We start from the raw sequence: 25,110 nt of genomic DNA, 5'->3' as shown, positions 1-25,110 counted from the left end.
ACTAGAAACATCATGGGGGACACTTTGTGAAGTATATGATTGTTTAACCACCATGCTGTACACCTAAAACTAATACAAAATAATATTGGAGATAAACTGTAATTGAAAAATTAAATAAATTTTTAAAAATTGTGCTTACCAATAATTTTACATTTGGAGAAAATATTCAAGAAATAATACTAAGAGGATAAAACTGTGTATATATTATGATTTAAATTCTGTTAAAATAATGTGCATGATAGGTTATATATTTTGCACACAGATGTACGTAAATACCCACTACTTCTACAGATCGTGTATGATTTTTATTTGCTTCTTCATGTTTTCAGTAATTTCCATATCTTCTATAATGAATATTATTTTTTTTAAAAGCTCAGCAAACTTACTTAAAGCCTCATTAAAATGTTTCCCATTGTTGCATGGTCCAGACAACCTCACAGGTAAAGCTCATTATAATGAGGTTCTTCCGGTGTCTCCAGGATCACATTTTGTGAGACAGAGTCTGAGATACTTTGCCTGAACCAGTTTTCTTCTAGAGAGAGCAGATGTAGACAAGGATGCTGAAGCAGGTGAATGTGTTGTGAGTAAGCACAGGATGAGCTGCATGGATTTGCACAACTCAGATATTTCTTTCAAATGCTAGTTAAGTTCCAATCCAAATTAATGTTCTGGCAACAATTAATAGCTGGCAATTTTAGTGATAAGTATTTCAAAGAAAATAAAATACTTATAAAATGGGACAACTGTAATTGAAAAACAATCAAGTTATATAAATAAGTAAATAAAATACTTATATTGCTCCTGGAGAAACAGAGTATTAGATAAGCCTGTGTTAGAGAGATAACTCGTTTACTTTGAGTTTTTTTTCTTCATGTTAGACATGCCTACGCCTTCCTGTCCATCTGAGGCACAGCTCCGTTTCTTGTTTTCAGCTTATAAAATCTGAGTATTTCTCTCTTAGAATACCGTCATAAAGGTTGTCCCTTCTTTTTGACATAATGTTTATTATGTATATTCACTTTTATTCCTTCTATCTGTTTTCCAATGTTTTAAAATATGAAGTAAAAAGTACTGTTTGATTCATCTGTGTAGAACTATCTCAGCTAGTAAGGCACTGACGGGCACACTGCTGCCTTGACTCATGTCCTTTGATGTCTGGGCTCGGTCTCTTCCTGCCCCTCAACTGTTCTTCTTCCAATGGGAGTGTGACACCTGTGTGACCAACATAGATGCTGTTTGCTAGCTTGTGGCTAGGACAACTGAAATAATTCAGGGATTTTATTTACTGGAGACTTAAAATAGTTAAAGAATCAGTACAATCTGAATGAGTATTTAAAACATAAATTATTTTGGCTTGAACACCAAAAAATGGCAAAGGGTTAAGTTTGAGGGCTTACTTTAAAAGTTTGTATGCATGGTATAATTTATATAAATAATTAGAGCTCTCTTATTAGCTACTTGGTTAATTTAATTCCTGAGGGAATGAATACAAATAGACATTGTGTAAACAAACATCTTTGAGAAGAACAGGATATTCTCTCAGTAATAAGTAGATTTGCCCTGTGTACTGATTGCTAGGAGATTGATTTGATTAGCGAATCAAATGGACTAAACACATATTTGGTATATTTCTATATTTCTCTTTAAATTCTAGACCAGTGGTCCCTTGAGATCAGAAGAAAAATACACAGGCTACACTGGCCACTGGTGAACTATTTGTTTTCATATAATGTAGGAGGTGACATTCTGATAGACCTGCTAATTTCCACATATAACTACTATAGTCTATTTTCTTCAGTATGAAAATTGAGTCAGAATAAGTTTTTCTTACTTCCCAAGTGAAATCACTTTACAGCATTTTTATTCCTAAGCAGAGCAAAACAGTAACTACATGGAAATAATTTTTTATGTGTTCATAGAATTATTTTCTAGAACCAGTAAGACTTTGGGTATATTTAAACTTCTTACGACTGTATGCCATCAAACACAAGAGGGTAAATAAATGAATGGCAAAATATAAAAGTGTTTTAAAGGATTTGGTTTGCAGTCATACATGACACTCTCTATATCCTATTATTTGCAAATAATAGACTAATCTAACAGTTAAGGTTCCTCTGCTAACAAAACCTCTGGGTTTCCAATCTTTCGGAGGTTTCAGTGTCTCCCTTGATCAACTCAACTAAATTAAGAAAGAAAATACAGTCCAGCCTCACTTTCCATCGCAACTTACTATTCACAAGATCCATCTCCTAAATGGTGTTCTCATTCTAAACTGTATCACATCTGTTGGAAATATACTCTAAGATGACTCAAATTATTTCAAAACCATACATTTCTAGCCCATGCAATGTCAAAAATTCATTTAAGTCTGATTAAATTTCAGTACAATTATAGTAAATACTGTTAATCCTACTTTATTTGGGCTGCAATTACTGATTTCCTTAAAAATATATGCACAGGGTTGATAAATTTAGCATTTTAAATCATACTCAATAGTTCAGTATAGTAATTTAGTATAAACTATTCACTATAAAAATCATCTCCCGCCCTGGCTGCTGTGGCTCAGTGGACTGAGCATCGGCCTGCGAGCCAAGTGTCGCTGGTTTGATTCCCAGTCAGGGCAGATGACTAGGTTGCATGTAAGGTCCCCAGTTCGGGGCGCAAGTGAAAGGCAACCACACAGTGATGTTTCTCTTCCTCTCTTTCTCCTTTCCTCTCTCTCTAATAAAATAAAATTATTAAAATAAAAAGCAAAATAAAGAAACAAATAAATGAATAAATTATTTAAAAAAAAATCATCTCCCTTATTTGTTTTAACATAAAAATAGAAACAACTTTGAGCTAAGTTGCATTTTATTTAAAGGCCATTTGTTAGATGTTATGGAATATACTTCACATAATTTTAAAACGTTTATATTACAGTTTTCTTCATACTACTTTCAAAGTACATATTTTCTTTTTAAAAGTCTGGATTCTTTAATTTTGAAAGTACTATTAGTGCGAGAGTGATAGCTTTGATTTAATAGAATGCATTTTGAAGAATTCCAATAGTGATTTACAAAATCCAAAGTCAGAAATATCTAAGTGCTGCTAATAGAAAAATCCTGTCTATTTCCTGTACGTTTTGTGTTGCCAGTGGACGTGTGTTTGCATTAACATTAAACTAATGTTACCTCATATCTAGGCCAAAAACAACTTGATAACATTCTCCAACACCTAACACAAAGCACTATCTTCCAAACAACTGGCAATAAACCAAGATTCAACAGAGCAATTTTTCAGTGCCAGCGCATGCAGTATTTGACATACAGGCATCAAGGATTATCACTTCAAATAACTAAAACATGGGAAGAATGATGCTTTCTTAACTCATCAGATGGCAACTTAACACAAAACTACAAATTCATAAAATAAGAAGCCCTCTTACCTTACTGAACGCAGAGAATGACTTAAGAGAGGCAATATGTGGGCTTAATTCTAAATTTCTTTTTTCTTAACCCTCAAATATAGTTAATGAACACACTATACTAAATACATAGAAATTTAAATGATAAAAGTCATTAGATTTGAAAAGCAGACCACTCATTATTTCTAATGATTATATCTGCACTATATGTAAAATTTACAATATTAAATACACTAAAAGAGAGAAGAATCTAATGAAACTAAATTACACTAATGAATTTTACTTGCAATGTTAAAAATGCAACAATTGACCATTTTCTCATGAATTATGCATTATATTAAAGCAGCAATATATAGGGCTGGAGGCTGAAAAAGACCTAAAACATCTTAATAGCTTTAAAATGTGGTTGCCTATTTTGATAATAAATATCTTTATAGGCCTTTACAGAAGTAACCATACATACCCTGTTCTAACACTTCTTCCTGTTTTGGCTGCTGAAGTAGAGAAGTCTTATCTTTGTTTTCTGTTTCTGTAAAGAATCAAAGAAGCTGAGCATAAATTTGTAGCATATATTACATGCTTTAAATAGTTTATTGGAAATATGCCATCAACATAAAAATATTATTCAGGGTCTTGTGTTTCATAATAACAACAGTATTAAGAATTTATATGTTAGAAATGCTCTAATTCACACAAAAAACTATAGCATAACCACCAATCACCAGACTTCTGACTTAATAAGTATATCAATTACCTTTCAGTAGTTTTAAACATGCAATAATAAAACTGCTCAATTTATTTTTAAAAATAAGTTTAGTACTATCTTAAGGCTATTTTAATAGTATTTTAAAGCACATTCTTTAAATAAATTAGGATCTTAATAAATGATCTGATTGCTATTCTAACTTCTTTCATAAAATTTCCACTAGAGAGAATAAGCTGCTCTGGCATTTTAAGAGTAAACTTGCAAAACTCATTCAAGTCTCAACATACTTTATTCAATAAAACAGGGTGAGGGTTTTGCAACTTTAAAACAAGGAAATGACAATCATTATGACCGTTCTGTGACAGTTCTGAGAATGAGACCAAATAGGCCAAGGCTAGTAATGCCTCATAAATCAAGAATTGTTCTGTGCTTGATGAGGCCCCTTAAACAGATGATTTAGGGTACGGTTGGAGATGATAACCATTTTCATTGGCAAACTGTAGCACTCTTTAGAACGTGGTGTATAAATTCATAAATTGCATAAATCATTACTGGTTATGGGAGGAATGAAATAGGAAACTAGAAAACTTGAATCAAATGAAGAAAGATCTACATTTATGGGACTGGTCCCCAAACGAATCCCTTGCATCACTAGTTGAGATTTCTCACTGTAACTCTTTTGATGGGGGCATGTCAGGAGGAAAGGTAGGGTATAAGAGAAGGAAAAGAGGGAATCAGATTATGAGAGCATCTGTGATTGTTTGACAGAAGAAGGATGATTTAAAAAATTAATTATATAGTCAAGTGAGACACATATGGAAATAGAAAATATGAAATCATGTGTTACTTTAAATCACACCCATTTTACCTTTGTGATGTCCATGCATCATAACCATATCCGGCTTCACAGGAATGGGAATATTGGCCTCCGGTGGTATGGCTCTGAACATATCTGGAGCTATGTTCTGTGTACAGGTCATGAAAGAAACTGCATGCTTGGCTTCCATGTAATACATAATGTATAAGTTGCACATTTCATCATTAGATGTGCCACTGCAGGCAGAAAAGAGCAGATACAACAAATCAGCCAGTCACATAAAACACATTCTAATGCAAGAAAAATGCAACCCATAAGTCTGCCAGCAATGGACTCAAAGGTGGAAATACTGTGCACTTATTTATGACTTTCATTAAAACCCATCACCATTTTCAATACCAAAAGCACATTGTCAAAGGCATAGTTCCACTTAATAATGGAGCACATATCCATTTGCAGTCACTCCGTGGATATCACCAAATACCGCAGATGGAAGTGGCATTAAATCAGCAGTGAGGTAACTGCTTTTATTCTTTAGTCTTTCTTCCACTTGCTAAAACTCAGGTATCGGGCAAAGTACTTCTCTCATGGAAAAATCTCAATTATTTACTTACTAACAGTAGAATTCAGAACACTTCAACAGAAATGTCATATATTATTTACAAGTCTTTAAAATGGCTTTTTCCATTTAACTATGAGAGTGTGGGAAGGAGTTTTTGGTTACTGTCCCCTTCCTCCTGGTCAGATAAAGTGGGAACTATGTGTTGATAGGGAGACACCATAAATGTATCCCTGATATCTGACTTGGTACCTTGGCTTATACAGCAGAGAAAAAAAAGAGTGCCTCAGGTATGATACAAAGGGAAGTCAGCCCTACTCTCTGCTAAGGGCGGAGACCTGAATGGGATCGTGCAGTACAACTGAACGGCTCAATGTTAAAAATAGGTTTTACAACAGTAGGACGGACATTTCCAAGAAAAATGTTCCCAGTGATATAAATAATGCCTAGTGGTTTATAAAACATACTTTTTCTTCCTTGATGTACATGGGTTGCTGTATTGTTAGTTCTCTTCACTATTATTGGAAGGAATTATTTAAGGACACTACCACAAAGCTTTTATATACCAAGGTAGGTTGGGCAACGGAACATTCCATTTTCAGTATTAATTTGGACAATTTTTTGCAAGCTTATACTAATAAAAAACAAGTTATGCAGTGGACAATATGCTGTACAGAAATACGTCAGTGTTGGTTTTTCCAGCAAGGCCATGCAGCAGTCACTTCCTCTCCATAGCAACAGTAATGACATCAGCAAGGGAAGAAAAAACATAAAAATCTTTTCTGAACAGAGATGTGGTTTCTCTCAGCTCTGAAAATGTAGAGCCCCCTAAGAGACCTGTCAGTGTTATTGTCTCTCCTGTGAAATATAAGCAGATGGGGAAGTGCAATCCCAAACAAACACCTGTTTGCTACACATATTCTTAGGTGTCAAAACACCATTCCTGAGAATTACATTTTAACAGCATTAGAGTTGGTCAGAAATTTATGTGCTATAAAAGGAATGGCTGGTAGCAAAGTAGTAAGTCAGAGCCTCCTTCCATATTATCCTCCCTCCACTATTCAAAATGAGGAAAAATGTAAGGAAGAGAAGTGAGGGAAAATAAATTTAAGTTGTGGTTCCAGCTTAGCAAACCTTGAATCATCTAGCAGAGAAGGAAAGCAAAATAACCATATTAGTTTCTCAAAGTAATGAAAAAAATTAATAAATTTATGTAATAATAGATAACTTGCAACTAATCTATGGACAGATCCTTCCCTGTTTGATCTGTTTGGGAGCACCATGCCTGTGTTCGCTCTGAACATGTGATTTAAGGATTCAGCCTGATCAACTCTCCATTGTAGTTCAGTTAAGGTCCTGATTCTGATACAAAATTGAGTTAATCAAATAATTTAAGAATCTTTACTACAAAGCAAATTTCATTAAAAAGCTGGAAAAAAGATCATATTTTTCTTTCCATGTGTAATTAAACTTGTAGTCAAGGTAACCAATCTTCTATCTGACAGAGAAACCATCTTATTCTCAACTTGTTAGGACTCAAATCATTTTTAGTGTCACAGTTTGCCTAATTTATTTCATATTCATATTTCTTCCACCCCCCCCCCCAAAAAAAAATCCAACCCAAACCTGACTTCAGCCAGACAAATTGCTTTCAGTATCCCTAAGGGAGAATTCTGACACACCGGCCCTTATTTTCCATAGAGAATAACTCTGTAACTCACCTCTGTGCATCTGAGTAATTACTGACATGAGAAAATATGGAGGGAGATTGTGTTCACACATCTGCCCTGACTCCATTGAATGGCCCTTTAAATGTTCCTGAACACCTGTGTGATTATCTAAATGATGCCTGAGGGCATCACCTATATTCCAAAATTATAGTGGTGCATTTCTTTCACCTTCTTGCATAATAAAGTGCTTATGAGAAAACTACTTCTTTAGATCAGCTAGCTTTAAATTTGACAGTGTGGTCAGCCTGGAAATAGTAAGCTTTCAATAAGTGTATGTTGAATGGTGAAAGAATGAATAATCCATTTTAATAAATGAACACATATTATTATTATATAAGCTGTTAGCCCTGATATATCATACTGCTAAGTCAGGTAGGTAAATTTTGCAAACTTAAATGACCTACGGCATTTCTGAAAAACCTATCTATCCATCTATCTATCTATCACCTATCATCTATCTATCATCTGACTCATCCGTCAATACACCCAGGTTCTATGAGGATTTCTATAAAAATAAATTATTTCATATTATATAGATACATAATAAAGATATACAACAGGTAAAGGTATATAATAGATATTCAAGAAAGTACCTAATATTCTGAAATGCATCATTAAAAAACCCCAAATATTATTGTGCGTCCACCATGACTATGTTTCACTTTGATGGTCCCCCATCTCTAGCCGCTGTCCTTTACCCTCAACAGATGTGAGGCTTAAAAATAAGCAATGATAGGTACTACTAATTTTGGAAAGAAATATAGAAACTTTTTAAAAAGTTATTTTACAAAACTTTTAATTGTTTCCTAAGAGGTTTCATGGTGCTTTTAAACTGGTACATTAAGGAGTTACTGATAATATAATTTTATTTTTGCATATAATACATTTTAAAATGCTGATTAAAGTGCTGTGGTTGGTATCTATGAATATTCATTAGGCATTCTCATATATGTGAAAAATAACTGGTTCCAAATGAATAATATGACCAAAAAAAAACAACCAATTCTGAAGAATTAATTTTAAATTTTATCGTATAAATTTTAGGCAAATTAGCTCACTTAATTAGCTTAACTGGCAGACAATTAAATTCTTCTTTGTTTGTTTAAACTTAAATACACATTTGAAATAAATTTAGGTGTCAGGTTGAATATAAAATATGTAATGCAGTCAGGCACAAAATATTGCTTCCTCATAGATTAATTAATACTATGTTGGTATAACTTTGTCTAAGTTATACTATTCATATTTACTACTTGAAAAGAGAAATAATATATCTGGATTTAAAAATGTTACCATTAAGTATACTTGTTAATATGTTTTGTTTTAAACCTACCTATTTTTCAATGGTTGTATTTTGAGATAAATCCCTAGAGTCAGACAAGCAGTCCCTATTTTTTAAAGTGTTTTTTATTAGCTTAAGATGATTGTTTTAACTAAGCAACATTGCCCCCAGGCCTAACGTTTCCAATTGAACACAGAGATTTGCTTGGATTGGATGGAAAAACCACTCAGCTGAAAATCTTCCTAGTAGGCCACTGATGTACGATTTCCCTGTAAAACCTGCTTTCCAGGCGGCTCTGCAGAATAAGGTTACACATGTGATGTTGACAGGTCACTTAGTGCATGGAGGGGGAATCGACAGACCCAGACCATCTTTGGACGTGTGGGATTTCTACCTAAGCTGGCTTCATGTTCGTGGCTCTAACAAATGGGTTGGGGCAGCAGTCCCAACCTCTTTGGCACCAAGGACCAGTGTCATGAAAGACAATTTTTCCATGCACCAGGGTGGGGAGGGGAGATGGTCTTGGGATGATTCAATCACATTACAGTCAAGTTCACCCTCTGCTGTGTGCCCCGGATCGGGACTGGTACCGGTCCATGGCCTGGGCAGGCTGTGGACCCCTGGGTTGGGGAATAGGCAGGAAAAGAGGGAGACAGGGTTTACAGGGTATCATTTAATTTAATAGACATCATAAAATACCAGTTTCCTTTTTTTAATGGTTACATTCCCACATGATTCCATAGTGTCCTATGGAAGTGGTACCCATTACTTTACGAAATAGCACTGATGCTATTACCTTTCTAACACTAAAAAGCATCTTAAGTGCTGCAGCAATTTTTGGCATCATTATGAGAATTTTATTTATATTTACATTTAGTCAAACTTGTCTTATTAGTTTATCATTCCACTTGAAGAAAACTGCTTCTTTAATATAAATTAAATATTCAGATTATGGACTTACCCAATAACTTAATTTCCTATAATATCTTTGTTTCAATTATCTAGAAAATGGCATTTCCTTTAGTCCACATGAGATTTACAAAAATATAGATTAGTACAATCGTTTTAGGATATTATCTTAAAGCAAAATGCACATTCAAAAAAGACAGAATTATTCTGAACTCATGAAACTGTGAGAGGCCTCCAGAGATGACTTTGGCCTCTCATTCTGGCACTATCACAAGTCATTAATCTCTATGGCTGATATTGCCTCAGAGGATTCTCAAAGGATAGAATCTGACCAAAAGGACAAGACCTCCACCCCACCACCAAATTGTAAAGGATCATCTAAGCAAAACATTCTACTAATTTCACACTTAAACCTGTACACTAATATACAGAATGTGTTGAAAAGGTTATTTTTACTACTTAGTTTACCTGTTACAAAGGTTAATAAAATAACAAATGGTATTTAAGTTCTTTGGGCTCGACATGAACATAAATCAGAGAACAGCTGATCAATACCCTCTAAGTCATATTACTTCAGGGAGTTAAAGATTGTTAAGAAGTGAATTGTCAGACTCCTCACATCTATGTCTGCTTTGTCAACCCTTTTCTTACTATTACCATTTCAAGTAATTTAATAATTTTATTGCTTTCCTCAAGTGTATTTCCCAAATTTATCAAATTTATCCAAAAGCAAAGGTGTTAAAAGTTCCTTTTTAAATATAAATTAATAATTTAAAGTTTTGTTTTATCTTTAGCCTTAACATTGGTGCTTATTAGCATAAATACGCTTTTAAAGGAACTTAAAAAAATCCCATTTCACCATCTCAAATGTCTTTATTTTCTTTTACCTGTATCAGTTCCTTTTCCTTTTCCCCTGACAACAAACATCTAGGGCTGCCATCATTAAAAATTGTCTTCAGTGCATCTAATGCATATTTGCAGATGCCTGCTTTCTCTGACTTCTCACTGATCAAAAGATAAATGGTTTAAAATTCCAGCTTCCAGGCAGCAACAGTAAATATTTTATAACCTAGTTTAGCATGGAAAGAAGGCTCCTTGTTTTTTTCTAACAAAAAATATGATGAGAGGCTTTATCCTTCATTTTTAATTTTGCCAAAACATTTTTGAAAGAGTTCATAGTGCTTTGAAATTTTACTTAATGTTATAAAATATACTTATTTCAAGGAGGCTCAATATTTGGAAAATCATTTTAAAGTCGGACATTCTCTTTTGCAAAGTGCTGAATATTATTATTTTCATTTGGTATATTAAACTGGAAAACATTGACTATATGGAAGTTTTAACAGGAAGAAAAAAAAACTCATGGTTCTGAGTAACTGATGTGCACTACCAAGTGCAGAAACCATGTATTTGTCTAAGTTTAACACAGGACAAAAGGACACTTGAGGAAAAAAAGAACTTATAATCATTATATTTTTATTTATTAAGATGAATAATATAAACTCTTGTGGTACCCATAATATGTAGAGGCATGATAATTAAGGTCTTGAATAAGCAGGAAGAAATGAAGCATAAAAAAAAAATTAAGCACATGTTCTACAATTTTTCCAAATCAATCAATTCTAAAATTATAGAACGTTATACATTGTTGTTATTATTAATGATAGGGAAAAATGCACAATTCATTCCCAGAGAAAACTGTCACCTATAATCATGCCTTGTCCCAATAAAAGCTTTTTTAAATAGTGAAATCTGTAGAATCATACCCAATGTGCGTGGCTTCCGTCCTGCCCTCACCAGTGAATACACATCTTGCTGCCAGTATGTCACCAAAACTAACATCTACTGGGTGTTCCACAGGGTAGAAAGCCTGCCAAGAAGTTAAACACAAAGATTCATTTAAATTACCAATGAAGTCCAGAACCACATGGTTTAATAACATGAGGCTTGGAGCAAGCACCCTGGGGAAAAAATGAAGAAACACACACCACCACCAACAACAACAACATGTTTAGAAATACTAAGAAAACTGATAAAACAAACAAACAACAACAAAAAAAACAATGGAATACTATGCAGCAGAAAAAAAGAAGGAACTCCTACCATTTGTGACAACATGGATGGAACTAGAGAGAATTATGCTTAGTGAAATAAGCCAGGCAATGAAAGAAAAATACCATATGATATCACCTAATACAGGAGACTAATGAACAACACATACAAATGAACAGAACTGAACAAGGAACAGAAAAACAGATATTAGGGAGGAGGAGGAGAGAAGAGGGGTAAATAGGGGAAGGGTCTAGTAAAGAAACTAATATAAATAACCCATGGACGTGGATAAAGGGGTGGGGAATGACTATGGGAGAAGGGGTGGGCTGGGTGTTGGGGAGAAATGGGAGGAAAATGGGACAACTGTAATAGAAAAACAATTAAATTAAATTAAATTTAAAAAAAAACAATTTGGAAGCTATAAAAAAATAAGTTATGCACAGTAAAGGTAGCTTTAGAGATATTCAGATCCTAGAGAAATTCATGAAAGCTTTTAAAGTTACTATCTGCTGCTTAATTTTTCCCCCCTCAAAATTAGAGTCTACACACCTGTGGCAACTGGGGGCTCTGGCGTCCAATCAGTGTCCATTGTCCATTTCTTACTCTGTATCCACTTACTACCTTACCTGAAATGAATACAAATTATAATCATATGATACAATAAAGTATTCAAAAAATAAAAAGCATTATTTGCTTTCCTATTTCAAAATAAAGTCTGAATATTTTCAGAACCCCAAATGTTAGGTGTTTTAATGAAAACAAATGATAAGAAAACATACTGACTTTCAAAATATTGAGCAAAATTGCTTTCATTGAAATATTTAATGTCAAACAATTTGCTACATTTTTTAGTATTAATAAGCACAATGCTATATTTTTTAGCATTAGTAGGTACAATGGTAAATATTTATAATTTAGCACATAGATTAAAGTTCTTACCTAAATGATGAGTGTGAACTCTATAGGCAAAGACATGCATTGGATATTTTTTATAATGACATGAGATGTCAGAATTCACCACTGTTAGAAATAAAAGCACAGAACAAAGGTCACTATTCAACTGGAAAATAACATTATCCTTGTCTAAAAGTATGTCTAGGGTATTCACAAGGTGCTAGGCATGGCAGTTTTCTTATGAAGTAAACATGCACTCATAGACTGAGCAGACATTAAGACTTACTATGTGCTAGCCTCTTGACTAAAGTGAGTTAAGATCCCCTTGTTCCTATATTTTATATCATTCATTGACAAAATGACTAGGGCCAGATCAAAATAGTGAAAATAGTGGCTTAAACTGTTACCTTTATCATGATATTTACATAGTTGAAAAACTTAAAAATTGTTTTTATATTTTTAAATTTTTTAAATTTATTTATTGATTTGAGAGAGAGAGAGAAAGAGAGAGAGAGAGAGAGAGAGAGAGAGAGAATAAGGGAGAGGAGGGAGGGAAGAAGAGAGAGAGAGATTCATTGATTGATTCATGCAGATGGCACAACCAGGAATTGAACCTGCAACCTTGGTGCACCAAGATGATGCTCCAACCAACTGAGATACCCAACCAGAACCTGCTTTTTATTTTTAAAACAGTATTTTAAAAAAATTGATAGCCAACACCTAAAATAACTAGATTCACAGTTCCTATTGAGAAGGGACCATTTCATATACTTTTCCTTCCTTTTAGTCTAACACATAGTAGCGATTCAATAAATGTTTTTTATATTATGCCAGTGAATAGTTACAATGATACCATACTTGCATTAGCTTTAAGAGATTCTCAGTAAAACAAATTAAAAATATTTAATATGGCACTTTCATCAGAAGATCAGATACAATGATAAAAATTATTCTACTTATACCAATAGCTTCTTGTAAGGTTAGGAGTTCTAATTTTATAAATGGGAAAATAAACTTAATATTTTAAGGTCAAGAAGCTTCCTATCTTCTTGATCTTGAACCTGATATTTTCTACAGTAGTTTATGCCACAGTATGTTATGAAGTTAGTCTTTGGCATCTAAAGAATAGGTGATTGATTTTTAAAATACTAAAGATTTATTCTTTGATTTATAAAACCCATTACCTACCCATGGCCCTCAATTTTTAGCAACTCAATAAAATAATGAAAAATAATAAAGTACTGGCTTGGAATAATGTAAAATTATATTTTAAGTACTAGGATAATAAAAAATTGGTTTATTTTTCAGAGAATCAAAGATACCAGTTATTTCAAAAGTTTATAAAAACTATACACTAAATCAATTCTTATAAGTTAAGTAATGAGGCAATCAATGCTAACTACTAAAAGATCATTACTCACCTTTCTGTCCTGCTGGTATAACAGTGTCAACGGACATCAGAAGGTACATGCCAGCAATTAGGGGCTGTCTGCGGGGAACAGTAATATTTATCTCAACTATTGCCTTGGAAAATAATAACTACTTCAACATATTGGTCTATAAAATATGATTTGTATTAAAGTAAAAACAAAACAACATGAAAAAGAGGTAGAATTTTTTTCTTAAAAATAACATTTTCTTGGGCAAATAGCTTAATATACATTTTTATGGCACGATGACTATGGAGTGAATGTGGAATGGTGAATGGCTCCTGGGATGGTTCATTGTGTCAACTCGGCTAGGCAGAAGGGACCATTTATTTGATCAAACATTAGTTTAGTTGGATGTTGCTGTGAAGGTATTTTTTTTAGATATGATTACTACTTAAATCATTGAGTATGAGTAAAACAGATTACTGTCCACTATGTGGGTAGGTCCCTTAAGAGAAAAGATTGAGATCCTATGAAAAGGAAGGAATTCTGCTTTGAGATTGCCTTTGGACCCAAGACTGTACCATTGACGCCTGTCAGGGTTGCCAGCCTGCCAGCCAGCCTTTCAGATTTCAGACTTGCCAGTCCCCACAATCGTGTGAGCCAATTTCCTTAAAGTAAATCAATCCCAATCTCTCTCTTGTATATGTGCATGTATAAACATTCTATTGGTTCACTGTCTCTGGAGATCCCTGACTAATATCCCTCCCAGTGGTTCCCAGCTTTGACATTCATGTCCTTGTCTAATCATCCCTTGAGTGCATGTTGACCTAGCAACTAGATTGAGAAATGTTATTTCTAACAAACAGGATATGGAAAAAATGATTTTATTTTGTTTTCCACAGGAGTCAGACTATGAAAATTTGTGACTGACTATTTTATTTACCTATCAGACCTACATGATTTAGTAATTTAGGAGGTTAGGCTATACAAACAACTCTGGCTACCGCTTGCATGCCCTCTCTTGCTTGCTCCCCTGCGGCTGTGATGGAAGCTGGCTGCCATGGTGTGAGCTGCCCCATTTAGAGCCCCCAGAGCAAGGACATGAGGAAGTCCTCTAGCTGACAGAGAGGAACTGAATCCCATCGATAGCCATGGGAGTGATTCTGGAAGTGGCTTCTCCCTGGTCAAGCCTCCAGATGACAGAAACACTGGCCAAGAGTAAGACCACCAGCCATAGCTAATCTGTGCCCAGATTCCTGACCCACAGGAGACAGTAAGTAATTGCTGTTTTAAGCCACTAAGTTTAGAGTAATTTGTTAGACAACAATAGATAAGTAATAAGTGTGGATTTTCCACTTTTAAGTTCTCAAAGATCTAGAAAGTTTTCACTCAGTGAAGATAACGAGAAGTACTCACGGCAGGCGTGTGAGGTGTAAGGACACACCAGAACAGTCCTTGTGATTATCTGAAACACACAGAACACACATCTTGAATATGAAAACATGCAAAACGGATTTCAAGATAACAAATTTTAAATGATTAGAACTCAGTGCTAACAAAAAACCGTTTCATGTGCATGGTGCTTTATAATTTAGAGTACTTCCACAGTCACGAATGTATTTAATCTCCAATGTATCATAACTGCAACAAGAAAACTAACACTTCAAGCACTTTGTGGTTTTTCTGACTTTTCAAATCAACCAGTTCTCTGCTTTCCCACAGAGGTACTGGATACTAGTCACAAGCTCACAGAAGGACACTGTTACTACTCTTTATGTATTATCTACATTGTTGAAACATCCGGAGAAGTTGTTCCATGGGGCTCTAAACAGTTAGCTTTTCTACTTTTTTAAAAGCAGAAACCACATGGAATCTCCTTGTTTGGTTCCTAAAACTTGTTCATTATCTCTTTATTCTTTTTACACCTTAACTTCAGAAAAAACCCTCTTGAGTATCTCTTTACCTTTGCCAAGGACATTTCAGAGACCTTATACAAATCCTCTCTCTCTGTCTTCTTTTGCATTTCTCAAGTAGAAATGAGGTAAAAATTTAAATTACTCATCCAAATCCTTATTTGGATTGAACTTGCTGATGTCTCACCATAGAGACCATGAATAGTATCTCATACTTACTTATTCTTTCTATTTGTGTATATGTTAAATTTGTTCTACTTTGCATTTTATTCCAAGCAATTGTAAAACTTTATATCTCAACTTTGAGAGTTGATTTTAATAGAAATAACAATTGCATGTGAGCATGTGTAAGACTAATAGATTTATACCAGAAATTAATTAGTGAAGTGTTAATAAATAACAGCAAATGAAATATTTTCTTTTTTTTCCTTTTAGCTGTAATTGTAACGAGAAAGGCAAAGGTAGCTTCATATAGAGAAACATGATAGGTAACAAAAAGATATGCTTTTGATTTATCATTAGTAAAGTTTAGAGAGTATAACAAATCATATTTAATACTGTGGTAATAAAACACAAAAGGAAATTTCTCTGTATATTATAGTATTAAGCTTGATCTTAACAAAGATAGTTCAGAAATAAATTCAAGGACAAACATTTTATATTTAATCAGTTGGGGTTCTTTTTATCTATCTCCTTAATCAATTTCAGTGCGGTGCTATTTTCAAAATAATTTCAGTGAGTTTTTTTAGAAAAAAAATTCAAATAAACTTAAAGAGATGGGGAAATAATAATAAAATATAACAATCAATTTAATCTTTATTTTGGCTTATGCTTTCAAATACAGAAAGAATAAATGAGTACTGTTTTTTATTTATTAAAAGAAAATTTTTATTTCTGAGAACAAGTTTTCCTTACTATACTGCATGAGATTTAGTAAATTTGCCTAGTCTGCACTACTTAAAAAATGACTTCACCCAGAATTATTTAAATATTTCCACTGATCAAAAGAGAATGATAGAAAGCATTCCATTCATTTATATGAAATGAATACTAAACTCTAGAGACTCGCCTAATTAACTTAGTTGATTTCAGGAAACATTTCTCTGCGTAAGAAAACACTGTACCTATCTTAAAAGGTTATTTTGAATAAAGGTAGTCAGTCATCCATTCATTCAAATAATATTTACTGAACAATCGTGATATTCAGGCATTGTTCTATGCACTATGGAAACAGTGAAAAACAATATATAATCAAGGTTTTTGGTCTCATGGTACTTATCCTCTATTGGTAGTGGAGATACAGGAAGATGGGGTTGGTAGAATGGGGAAAGAGAAAACACCAATCATACAAAGAAGATAATGTCACACAGTAAACTAAACTGGATAGGTGATAGTGGGTAGCACTTTTATCCACTGTGGTCCAGGAAGGATGGAGTAGCCATGAGACTGGAAATTGTCCAGGCCATGCAGAGTATGTTAAAAGTCTGGTTTTTATTCTCTGTCTGTAAAGAAGTCATTGGAAGATTTCAAGCAATGGAGTGACAGGATCCCTGTAAGGTGTTCACGTAGCACAGTACCTAGCACTTAAGATTACTTATTAATTCCTGGATGTCAAGTTTTGTAAATTTTTATTTTAATTAACAATGTCCCTCCTAGTAAAAATGTAAATGTGCAAAGAGAATTGTCACTTGGTTGCACATTACATCTTTGCATTGAATGAATCAAGTAAATCACATTTTGATTTCCAACTTGGTTGATATTCTTTACAATGATTTAAAAAATTAAATGGTAAACTTAATAAATAAATTGACATGTTTCAAGAACTATTAAATAAGTTTACCATTAAAATTGAAATGTCTCGCCTAATTAAGAGCAGCAGGAATGTTACCATTGCCAGTAATGATGCATCTTCCTGTTATATAATGTTCTTTATTAGAATTAAGTTGTCTAAATTGAGAGTTTTTTTACTCAAAAAAGAATAGACATTGGTACATAATTGTTGTCTATTTGCTTCCTTCTAGATGTTTAAAAAGTGAGCCACAGTCTCACCACTCACTACACTGCAAAGACACAGTACCAGGGTTTTTTAAATTCTTTTTTCGTTTTCTTTTCTTGTTGTTCAATTACAGTTGCCCCAATCCCCCCCTCCCCCACTGCTCTCCCCTGCCTTACCCACCCCACTCCCACAGTCAATCCCTACCCTGTAGTTCTTTTGATTCTTTATGTTTATCAACTACACTTCATATTCTATGAGAAAGCCAAGGATATCACACAACAATAAAAAAACAGCTAAAAACTCAAGTAATAACATGAGATGATCAACACACTTTTGAGAAAAACATACTGAACATCTGACCTACATATTATATAACATAGGACTTCAGGAAAAACTGGATTTTAGGGGCTCTGGGTTTTGTCTTACAGAATGTAAATCTTATATGGATAGAGGACTGGTGAATATAAAGATCCAAAGGGAAAAGTTTGCCTGTTTTACAAAAAGATCCAGAAAACCAAATACACAGAAGGAAAATTAGTGAAGAGATACACTTTAAAAACCACACTAGAGTTTCTCAGTGATGGCTGAAGGAATTTGTTTACAGCAAATTTATCTGCTTAATTGGATGCAGCGAATCAGCAGGAAATGAGGCATTTCTAAAAACTATGCTGTGTATGTGGATGTGTGTGTGTGTATGTAGATATTATGATTTAAATTATGGATAACATTTTAGATTATCATGATTATTTAACCTTGGGGTGAAAGAATGATAATTCTAACTGTGTGACTTTAAGAAATTCTGTTATTTAGTAATAGATAATTATACACCTAAACAATGATATTTTAGATGAACAAAATTCTACAAGTTATCCCAAAGTACACACTTATAAAGCATATTTACATACATTTTAGACATTATTAGAATAATCAATTTCTATTCATATATTCATTATTTGAAAATCAATTTTATCATTGTAAATGATCGTGATCTTTTCCTAGTACAACTTTCTACAGTTTGACCTAAAAGGCCCATGTGCTTGCACATATACACATAGTGAGAAGTCCCAGGGAGCAACTTAAACTCCCTGAGGGTCTGGAGGGCTCTTGGATACATAGCTATTCCTACAGCAAGTGGCAGCTTTGGAGAGAAGCATATTTCAGCCTAGTGTTTGGTGTGAAGATTTTGACTTTCTAACTCCAATGTGACCGCTGCACAGTGATGCATTATTATTTCCATAACCTCTCTACTGACCTTACTTCTGATGAACTCAGAAACTTCAGCTAGTTTTGCATATTTTACCAATGACTTCCAGCGTGCTCTGACTTTGTCTGCCCTTCTAGTGTAATACTGCTTTAGCCACAAGATAGGAAGCCTCATAAGAATTAATTCATTTCCATTCACTAGGCTATATATGAAATCTGTCTGACATGCATCATCATAAAAATAAATACTTATTATCTTAAATAAATGCATTAGTGCTTCTGCTAATATTTTACCACATAAGTAGAAAAAAACAAAATCAGAACTGAGATAGTTAAGAAATGTACAAAAAATAAACTCAGAATATCAAAATAATATGCTGGTTGAAAAAGGCAGTTGGAAAGGCTGATTCTGTGACTTGAATGTAAGTAAATAGGAGAGAGGAAAGGACAGGAAATAGATGGGAGAAGTCAGCAGAGGGCTGAAGACTACAAAAATGGAACAGTATAGCTTAAAAAAAGATGGAAACAGTAATGAGTCAAATGACCAAAATAGTCTGAAATTATAGAATTGAATTTGTCTGAATGAAAGGTGGACTAGGAAACAAGACTATTTCCCTGATTTATATTTTAATATAAATATTGTACAATATATAAGGTTTGTTTCATGTAAAGATGGGAATTAATCTATGCATTTTAATCCCACACTATTACATGACCATAGTGCCTTGCATGATCATTCTTAATTTTTAGCTATGTTCTTATTAAGTTCCTTTGTCTAAAATGAGTAGAATCTAGAAGGTTATCTATTTGATAATTGATAAATTCATACTCATGATCAATATTGATACCACTAAGGAATGTTAGTCTATAAATGAAATAATCTATGAAAAGAACACAGAACTTTATTTGGAGCACTGGGAAAAAAATCCAATAAATTTTAGATACTAATATCATTCTTTTTACTGGTAGAGTCCAAAAAATTTCAGCACATGGATATTTTACTTTAAAAATTATATTTCAGTCATAAGCCTGGAATTTAATTGAGGAGACTAAAGCACATCAAATTTCTCCAACTAATAAGTACAAGAATAGAATAAAGGGGGAAAGTAACCTGGGAATTCTAAATGAGTAAAGAGATGGTTAAAAAAGAAATTAGAATTGAAATGGTATGTTAAAGATATTTCACAAAGTTGATATTCTCAAAATGGGAACAGAAATGTTGATTCAGAAGGGTCTGAACTAGGTCGATACAGAATGAAATCACCAGTGAGATAAAGACATTTTAGTAAAAACTAAACACCATGGTCTTGTTAAATTGAAATCCTTGGATTAGGGATAAGAGGACCCTGAAGAAGTTGACAATGCGTTGTTTCAAGGTCCTACCATAACTTTTAGTAATAAAGTCTCCTTGACCAGGCACAGGACCAAGGTCACTTTTATATACTACTGAAATTGTTTTAATCTGTGTTTATCCACTTATCCCGTACAACTGTCATCATGCAAAAATCATGACAGCTCTTCTTCCCAGTTAGCTTCACTTATCTTATTTTTTCTTTCTGGTACAGAAACTAGTATCTGAACCCAGAAATCCAGGGTCCGAACCCAGACTCTTTTTTAAATTTTCTTATTCCAAAGTAAAATCATTCTCTCCTTCACTGGATTAGGCTATAGGTTCACTCTCTCTCCAAGGTACACTGGTGAAGACTTGACTTTTATCTATCCACGTTCTGTATTTACAAAAAATTAAACCCAAGACATCCCTGTTAAAGGAGTATTTCGTGATTGCAGTTCTTGTTCACTAAAACATAATTTTAGCCTAGTGGATTTCAAGATATGGAGATTAAATTTCACTCACAAGATAAGTATCAGATGATATTAGGAGGTATATTTCATTATATGCCATTATAGTCCATTATAATGACATATATATGTACTAGCAGCTTTTGTAATGGTGAAGAGATTAAAAGAGTTAAAAAATAATTTTAAAAAAGAAATGTCAAATAACGAAGTCGAATAATCCCTTAGAAGCATATCACAGTATAGGACAAAACTGCTGTACTGCCAGGTGAATGGTAAGACTTCTAAGGAGTTGCCTGATAATGAAAGAAACAAGTATTTCCAGACATTGGATGACACTTGAAAAGCATTCAATCAGACTTTAATCTTGAGCAAGATGAAAACTGGATGCCCATTCCACAAGGGTCTCAGCTTGACTTTTTTATTTATTTTTATTTTTTAAGAAATTGCTCTCCTCTCCTGAGGCAGAGATGTATAACCACAGCAATGTATTTTACCAAATATCAGACTTCTAGAATTTCAGAATTAAAAGGAACCTCGGCAATAATGGAGTTCAACTCTTGCACTTTCTAGATAGGAAATAAGAGGTTACAGAGATTAAGAGTGTTGGCTAAAGTAATTCAGCTAACTGATGATGCATCAAGGTATCAGAGCTAATTCTCCAATATTAATATTTAGTCAACATTATTCAAAAAGAAAAAAGTTCTATTTATTACAGACTTCCAGGGCATTTTATCTACAAAATATCCTGAAGGTGATAGGAATTAAGCAAGAGTGGATAAGTAACCAGCAGTACGAAAGGCATCCATTTAAGCAGGAAGTTTATTTCTATTAATGGAAGGTGAATGCATAGAATATGAGGTTATCCATTCCAAACTATTTGCCTGGCTTTGGTCATAATAGCTTTGGGTCCCTGCTTAGATTGGAAGCTAAGTAGTAAATAAGTATGTGGGATAATGCATGATAATGACTTATTGCATCTCAGGTCTTTAGAAGTCTTTTGGTGTCTCCTAATCTTTCCCTCTAGAGAGAGCTCTCTCCACTTCAGCAGTTCATCTTGTCTTAGTTGTTTCCTGCTTCAATAAAAGGACAGGTTAACCGTCAGTCCTGAGGGACCCACTGCAATGTTATGAACTACATCCCACTAATTGTAAAACGACTCCAGAAAGATGGTTGTAGAGTGGATTTCAATTCACTATTCTTTCCCAGGAAGGTAAAGGGATAAAGTACACCCACTATCTACTATCCCAACCACAGTTTTGGATAAAGGATTCCTTCCTATGGAAGTCCTGAGAAAATAGGCCTGAACCATTGCCAAGTGTTAGGAAAAACAAAGATGCAAATATCTTTAATAGTAAAAACATATTCTAGAAAATTTGTAAGCAAATAGTTCTAAATGGTATCATATCCTTCTACCTTCTCAGTGTTCTGAACATAATTTAAAGACTACCTTCCCAAGTTTCTTTCTGTACTGAGCAAATAAACAAAAATGAATCACAGATTTCATAATACACACCAATTAATTTTGCAATACTATATATACACAGATATTGTAATAACTATTTGAATATTCAGCTGGTTTGATATTTACCTTATGGTTCTTTGTTCTAAATTAACAACAGTAAGTTAATGGGATAGATGATGTTTTCCCAATATTAAATCATGGCTCCCAAGGTGACAAAGAATAGGAGATTACTTGGGGATTCATTTTTAAAGTCAGGGAAAATTTCATATAGTCAAAATGACTTGGAAAATCCCTTAGGAGAGCATAGAGTGAGGTCTCTTAATAGAGCCAACAAAGCCAGATTCCTTAGCACTGGAACAGATTGCTGTCAGGTGTGCTGGCTGGGGAACGTTGTTAAGAAAAAAAAGTTACTGCTACAGAGTTGGACATTGTATGTAAAACGGTTATTTCTGTACATCTGAAACGCTGCAAAAGCAGAGAGACGGACCCAAGCATGGGAGACAAATAGGAAAGAGCAGGTCGGTTTCTTCGTTGTGTTCACTGTGGGCACAGGCACATTAAATGGAACTCTGGATTCAATGAAGCAAAGAGACAGCTCCTTTGTTGCTTTTTTGGTACCACCTAGATTTTAGATGCTGGTCCTAAAGTCATTGACGGTGCCCAGTAAAAAGATAACCCACCAAATTAATCAGAAAATGCATATATTAAATCCTTCCATTAAGAATTTCTTCAAAACAAAATCCAAGTCACCAAATTTCTCCCAGGGAATTCATGTATCCCTGAAAGCATACTCTCCGAATATGAGGATTCTCCAGTTACAGATACACTGATATAAAACAGTCTCCATTCCAAAAAGCACTAACTTCTTAAGCTGTGATGGCAAATGTGTATCAGCTTAGCAAACCTAACTGCAATAGGGGCACTGTTAATACGTGACACAAAAAGCCCAGGTTTCCCAGAGACTGTTGAAAGCTGACATAGCAGATAAGCTTCAGTGCTAAAGAAACCAGCACAACCAGGAAAAAAAATCTTCAGAAAAGAATCCCCTTTGAAGCTGTCACTGCAGTGAGTTAGCCTCTTTTGATTTTCTATTCCCTGCTATGGGACTAGAAATTACTAGCTCCCATTTGTCCTGTGGCAAGGAAGTGAAAATGCATTTACCTATCCTGCAAGAAGATGACTTTCACAAATGATGGTCTCTGCTGCTCCCAAAAGAGATCAAATGGAAGGCAGGCGGGCTACCAACATGTTTGTATAATCAATCACTCCCTGTTCGGAGGATGTTACGGTGCAGCTGATGTCAGAGCACCCTCCCGTTTCCGTCTCTTATGAATGCAAAAAGTATCTACAGCAAAAGTTTATGATTTACACTATTTTCCTCCCTCAGAATTATGAACCTGTTTCAGGATCACACTTCTGAGAAAGTAAAATAAAAAGACAAAACCACAAGTAAATTTAGTTTTTTTTTTAAACATGGCACTGAATTTTAAAATTATAGGTTTTTGAGCTTTTGTTGAACCATAATATACTGAAAAGAATACAAATTGGGGGGCACAGTTTCAGGAATTTTAAGAAAACTAACACATCCACGTGAGCAGCACCGAGATCAAGCAGCAAAAGCTCTCTGCTTGTGTCCCCTTTCTGAGGAATTACATTTTAAATCTTTATGTTTAGGCACAGTCAATATTTAAAGATGTATTTGTGTTTCTGAAGAAGTTGTATTTTGGCTAAAACCAGACACATTTAACTAGCTTGTCCACTAGCTTCATGAGCTCTGGTTGGACAATTTTAAATATTACACCTAACAAAAACTTTTAAATTTCTCCTTTCTCTCAGTGAAAAGTTCTAGCAACAACTTCTTATTTCCATAGCTCTATTTTTAATATATATTCATTTTTAAAATGATAATCTAAAGTTTCTTTTGCATTCTTCCAATTACTATCTGTTCTTCCCACTGAGGGCAGGATGTCATAGCTGTAAAACTGTAGGAATGAAAAGGGACTTTTAAGAGTTTTGATTAAATAAAGTTTTAAATTTCATTTAAACTATAAAGCCTAAAAACATGTTTCTCATATAAAATCCTCTACTATGAATTTCTGAATTATTTTAAGAGCATCACACACACACACACACACACACAGATGGTTTACCTCTTTTCACACCCTTTTGAATTCTCAACTATCATGTGCAAGGTGCTCAGTCTTTTATTTAACTTAAATCTCTAAATGCTCTTGAATGATAAACAGAGTATAGCCTAGTGGCAACACCATCCTATTTTGTTTTAAAAACTGAAAGTTTATATTCTATAAAAACTATAACTTAACTGGAATATGATTTTTTAAAGTCAACCAAAAATCAGTGGCTACATATTCAACCCAATTATCTTCATCACCTTAAAATACTATTGTGCATTGTGTTTTGGTTTTTCAATGGAAAAAAATGCAAAGCATCTAATTTACATAAAATTATGCATGCACATAGTCTGGTATTAATTAGGGAATACACTTTGAACATTATAGCTCATATATTTGATTTAACATTAATATGCAGTCATTCAATATGTTTTTGCTGTAATATGGTATGAGGATTAATAAAATAACTTTTGAGTTGAGAAGTAGTTTGAAATACTAAATATAATTACTCTATTAATAGAAAATCACTGAAATCCCCAGGTGACTGACATTATCTCTCAAAATTCGCTCAGACCTTAAGTAAGTCTTTATGCAGTAAGATAAAGGGTCAGTGAAATAACTAGATTTTTCTCTCCTTTCAGTTACTAGTTTTATTAGTAGGTGGTACATTACAGTTAAGTTTATTGAACATGGATGAGAAATACTTGCAAGGAAATGGGGCTAGAAAATGTGGGGGAAAAGAAATATCCCTACAAGAAGAAGGACTCCTAAAAGTTTTCAAAGAAGGAGAAAAGGAGAATTAAAATAAATTGAAAAGAAATGGTGAGCAGGATGAAGGACTTCCAACTGGATAAATAAAAGAGTAATGGTAATAGG

The 25,110-nt window shown here is 33.8% G+C and overlaps 1 protein-coding gene across 11 annotated transcripts in view; it reads right to left on the bottom strand.

Moving 5' to 3' along the window:
- Window positions 1-25,110, bottom strand: part of PAM (peptidylglycine alpha-amidating monooxygenase) — a 299,875-nt gene that overhangs the window by 51,428 nt on the left and 223,337 nt on the right. For all 11 annotated transcript variants that reach the window (XM_090276530.1, XM_090276531.1, XM_090276535.1 and 8 more), the window contains 7 exons: window positions 15,145-15,193; window positions 13,777-13,844; window positions 12,401-12,481; window positions 12,011-12,087; window positions 11,176-11,279; window positions 4,981-5,165; window positions 3,870-3,935 (listed from right to left, as the gene is read on the bottom strand). In XM_090276530.1, the coding sequence (XP_090132656.1) occupies window positions 3,870-3,935; window positions 4,981-5,165; window positions 11,176-11,279; window positions 12,011-12,087; window positions 12,401-12,481; window positions 13,777-13,844; window positions 15,145-15,193 (630 nt within the window). The remainder of the gene's footprint in view (window positions 1-3,869; window positions 3,936-4,980; window positions 5,166-11,175; window positions 11,280-12,010; window positions 12,088-12,400; window positions 12,482-13,776; window positions 13,845-15,144; window positions 15,194-25,110) is intronic.

The sequence above is a fragment of the Furipterus horrens genome, unplaced genomic scaffold (genome assembly GCF_987537825.1).
Source record: "Furipterus horrens unplaced genomic scaffold, mFurHor1.1.pri manual_scaffold_5, whole genome shotgun sequence".
Lineage (NCBI taxonomy): Eukaryota > Metazoa > Chordata > Mammalia > Chiroptera > Furipteridae > Furipterus > Furipterus horrens.
Note: the sequence above shows the minus strand (reverse complement) of the source record. Positions and strands in the feature narration are given on the sequence as shown.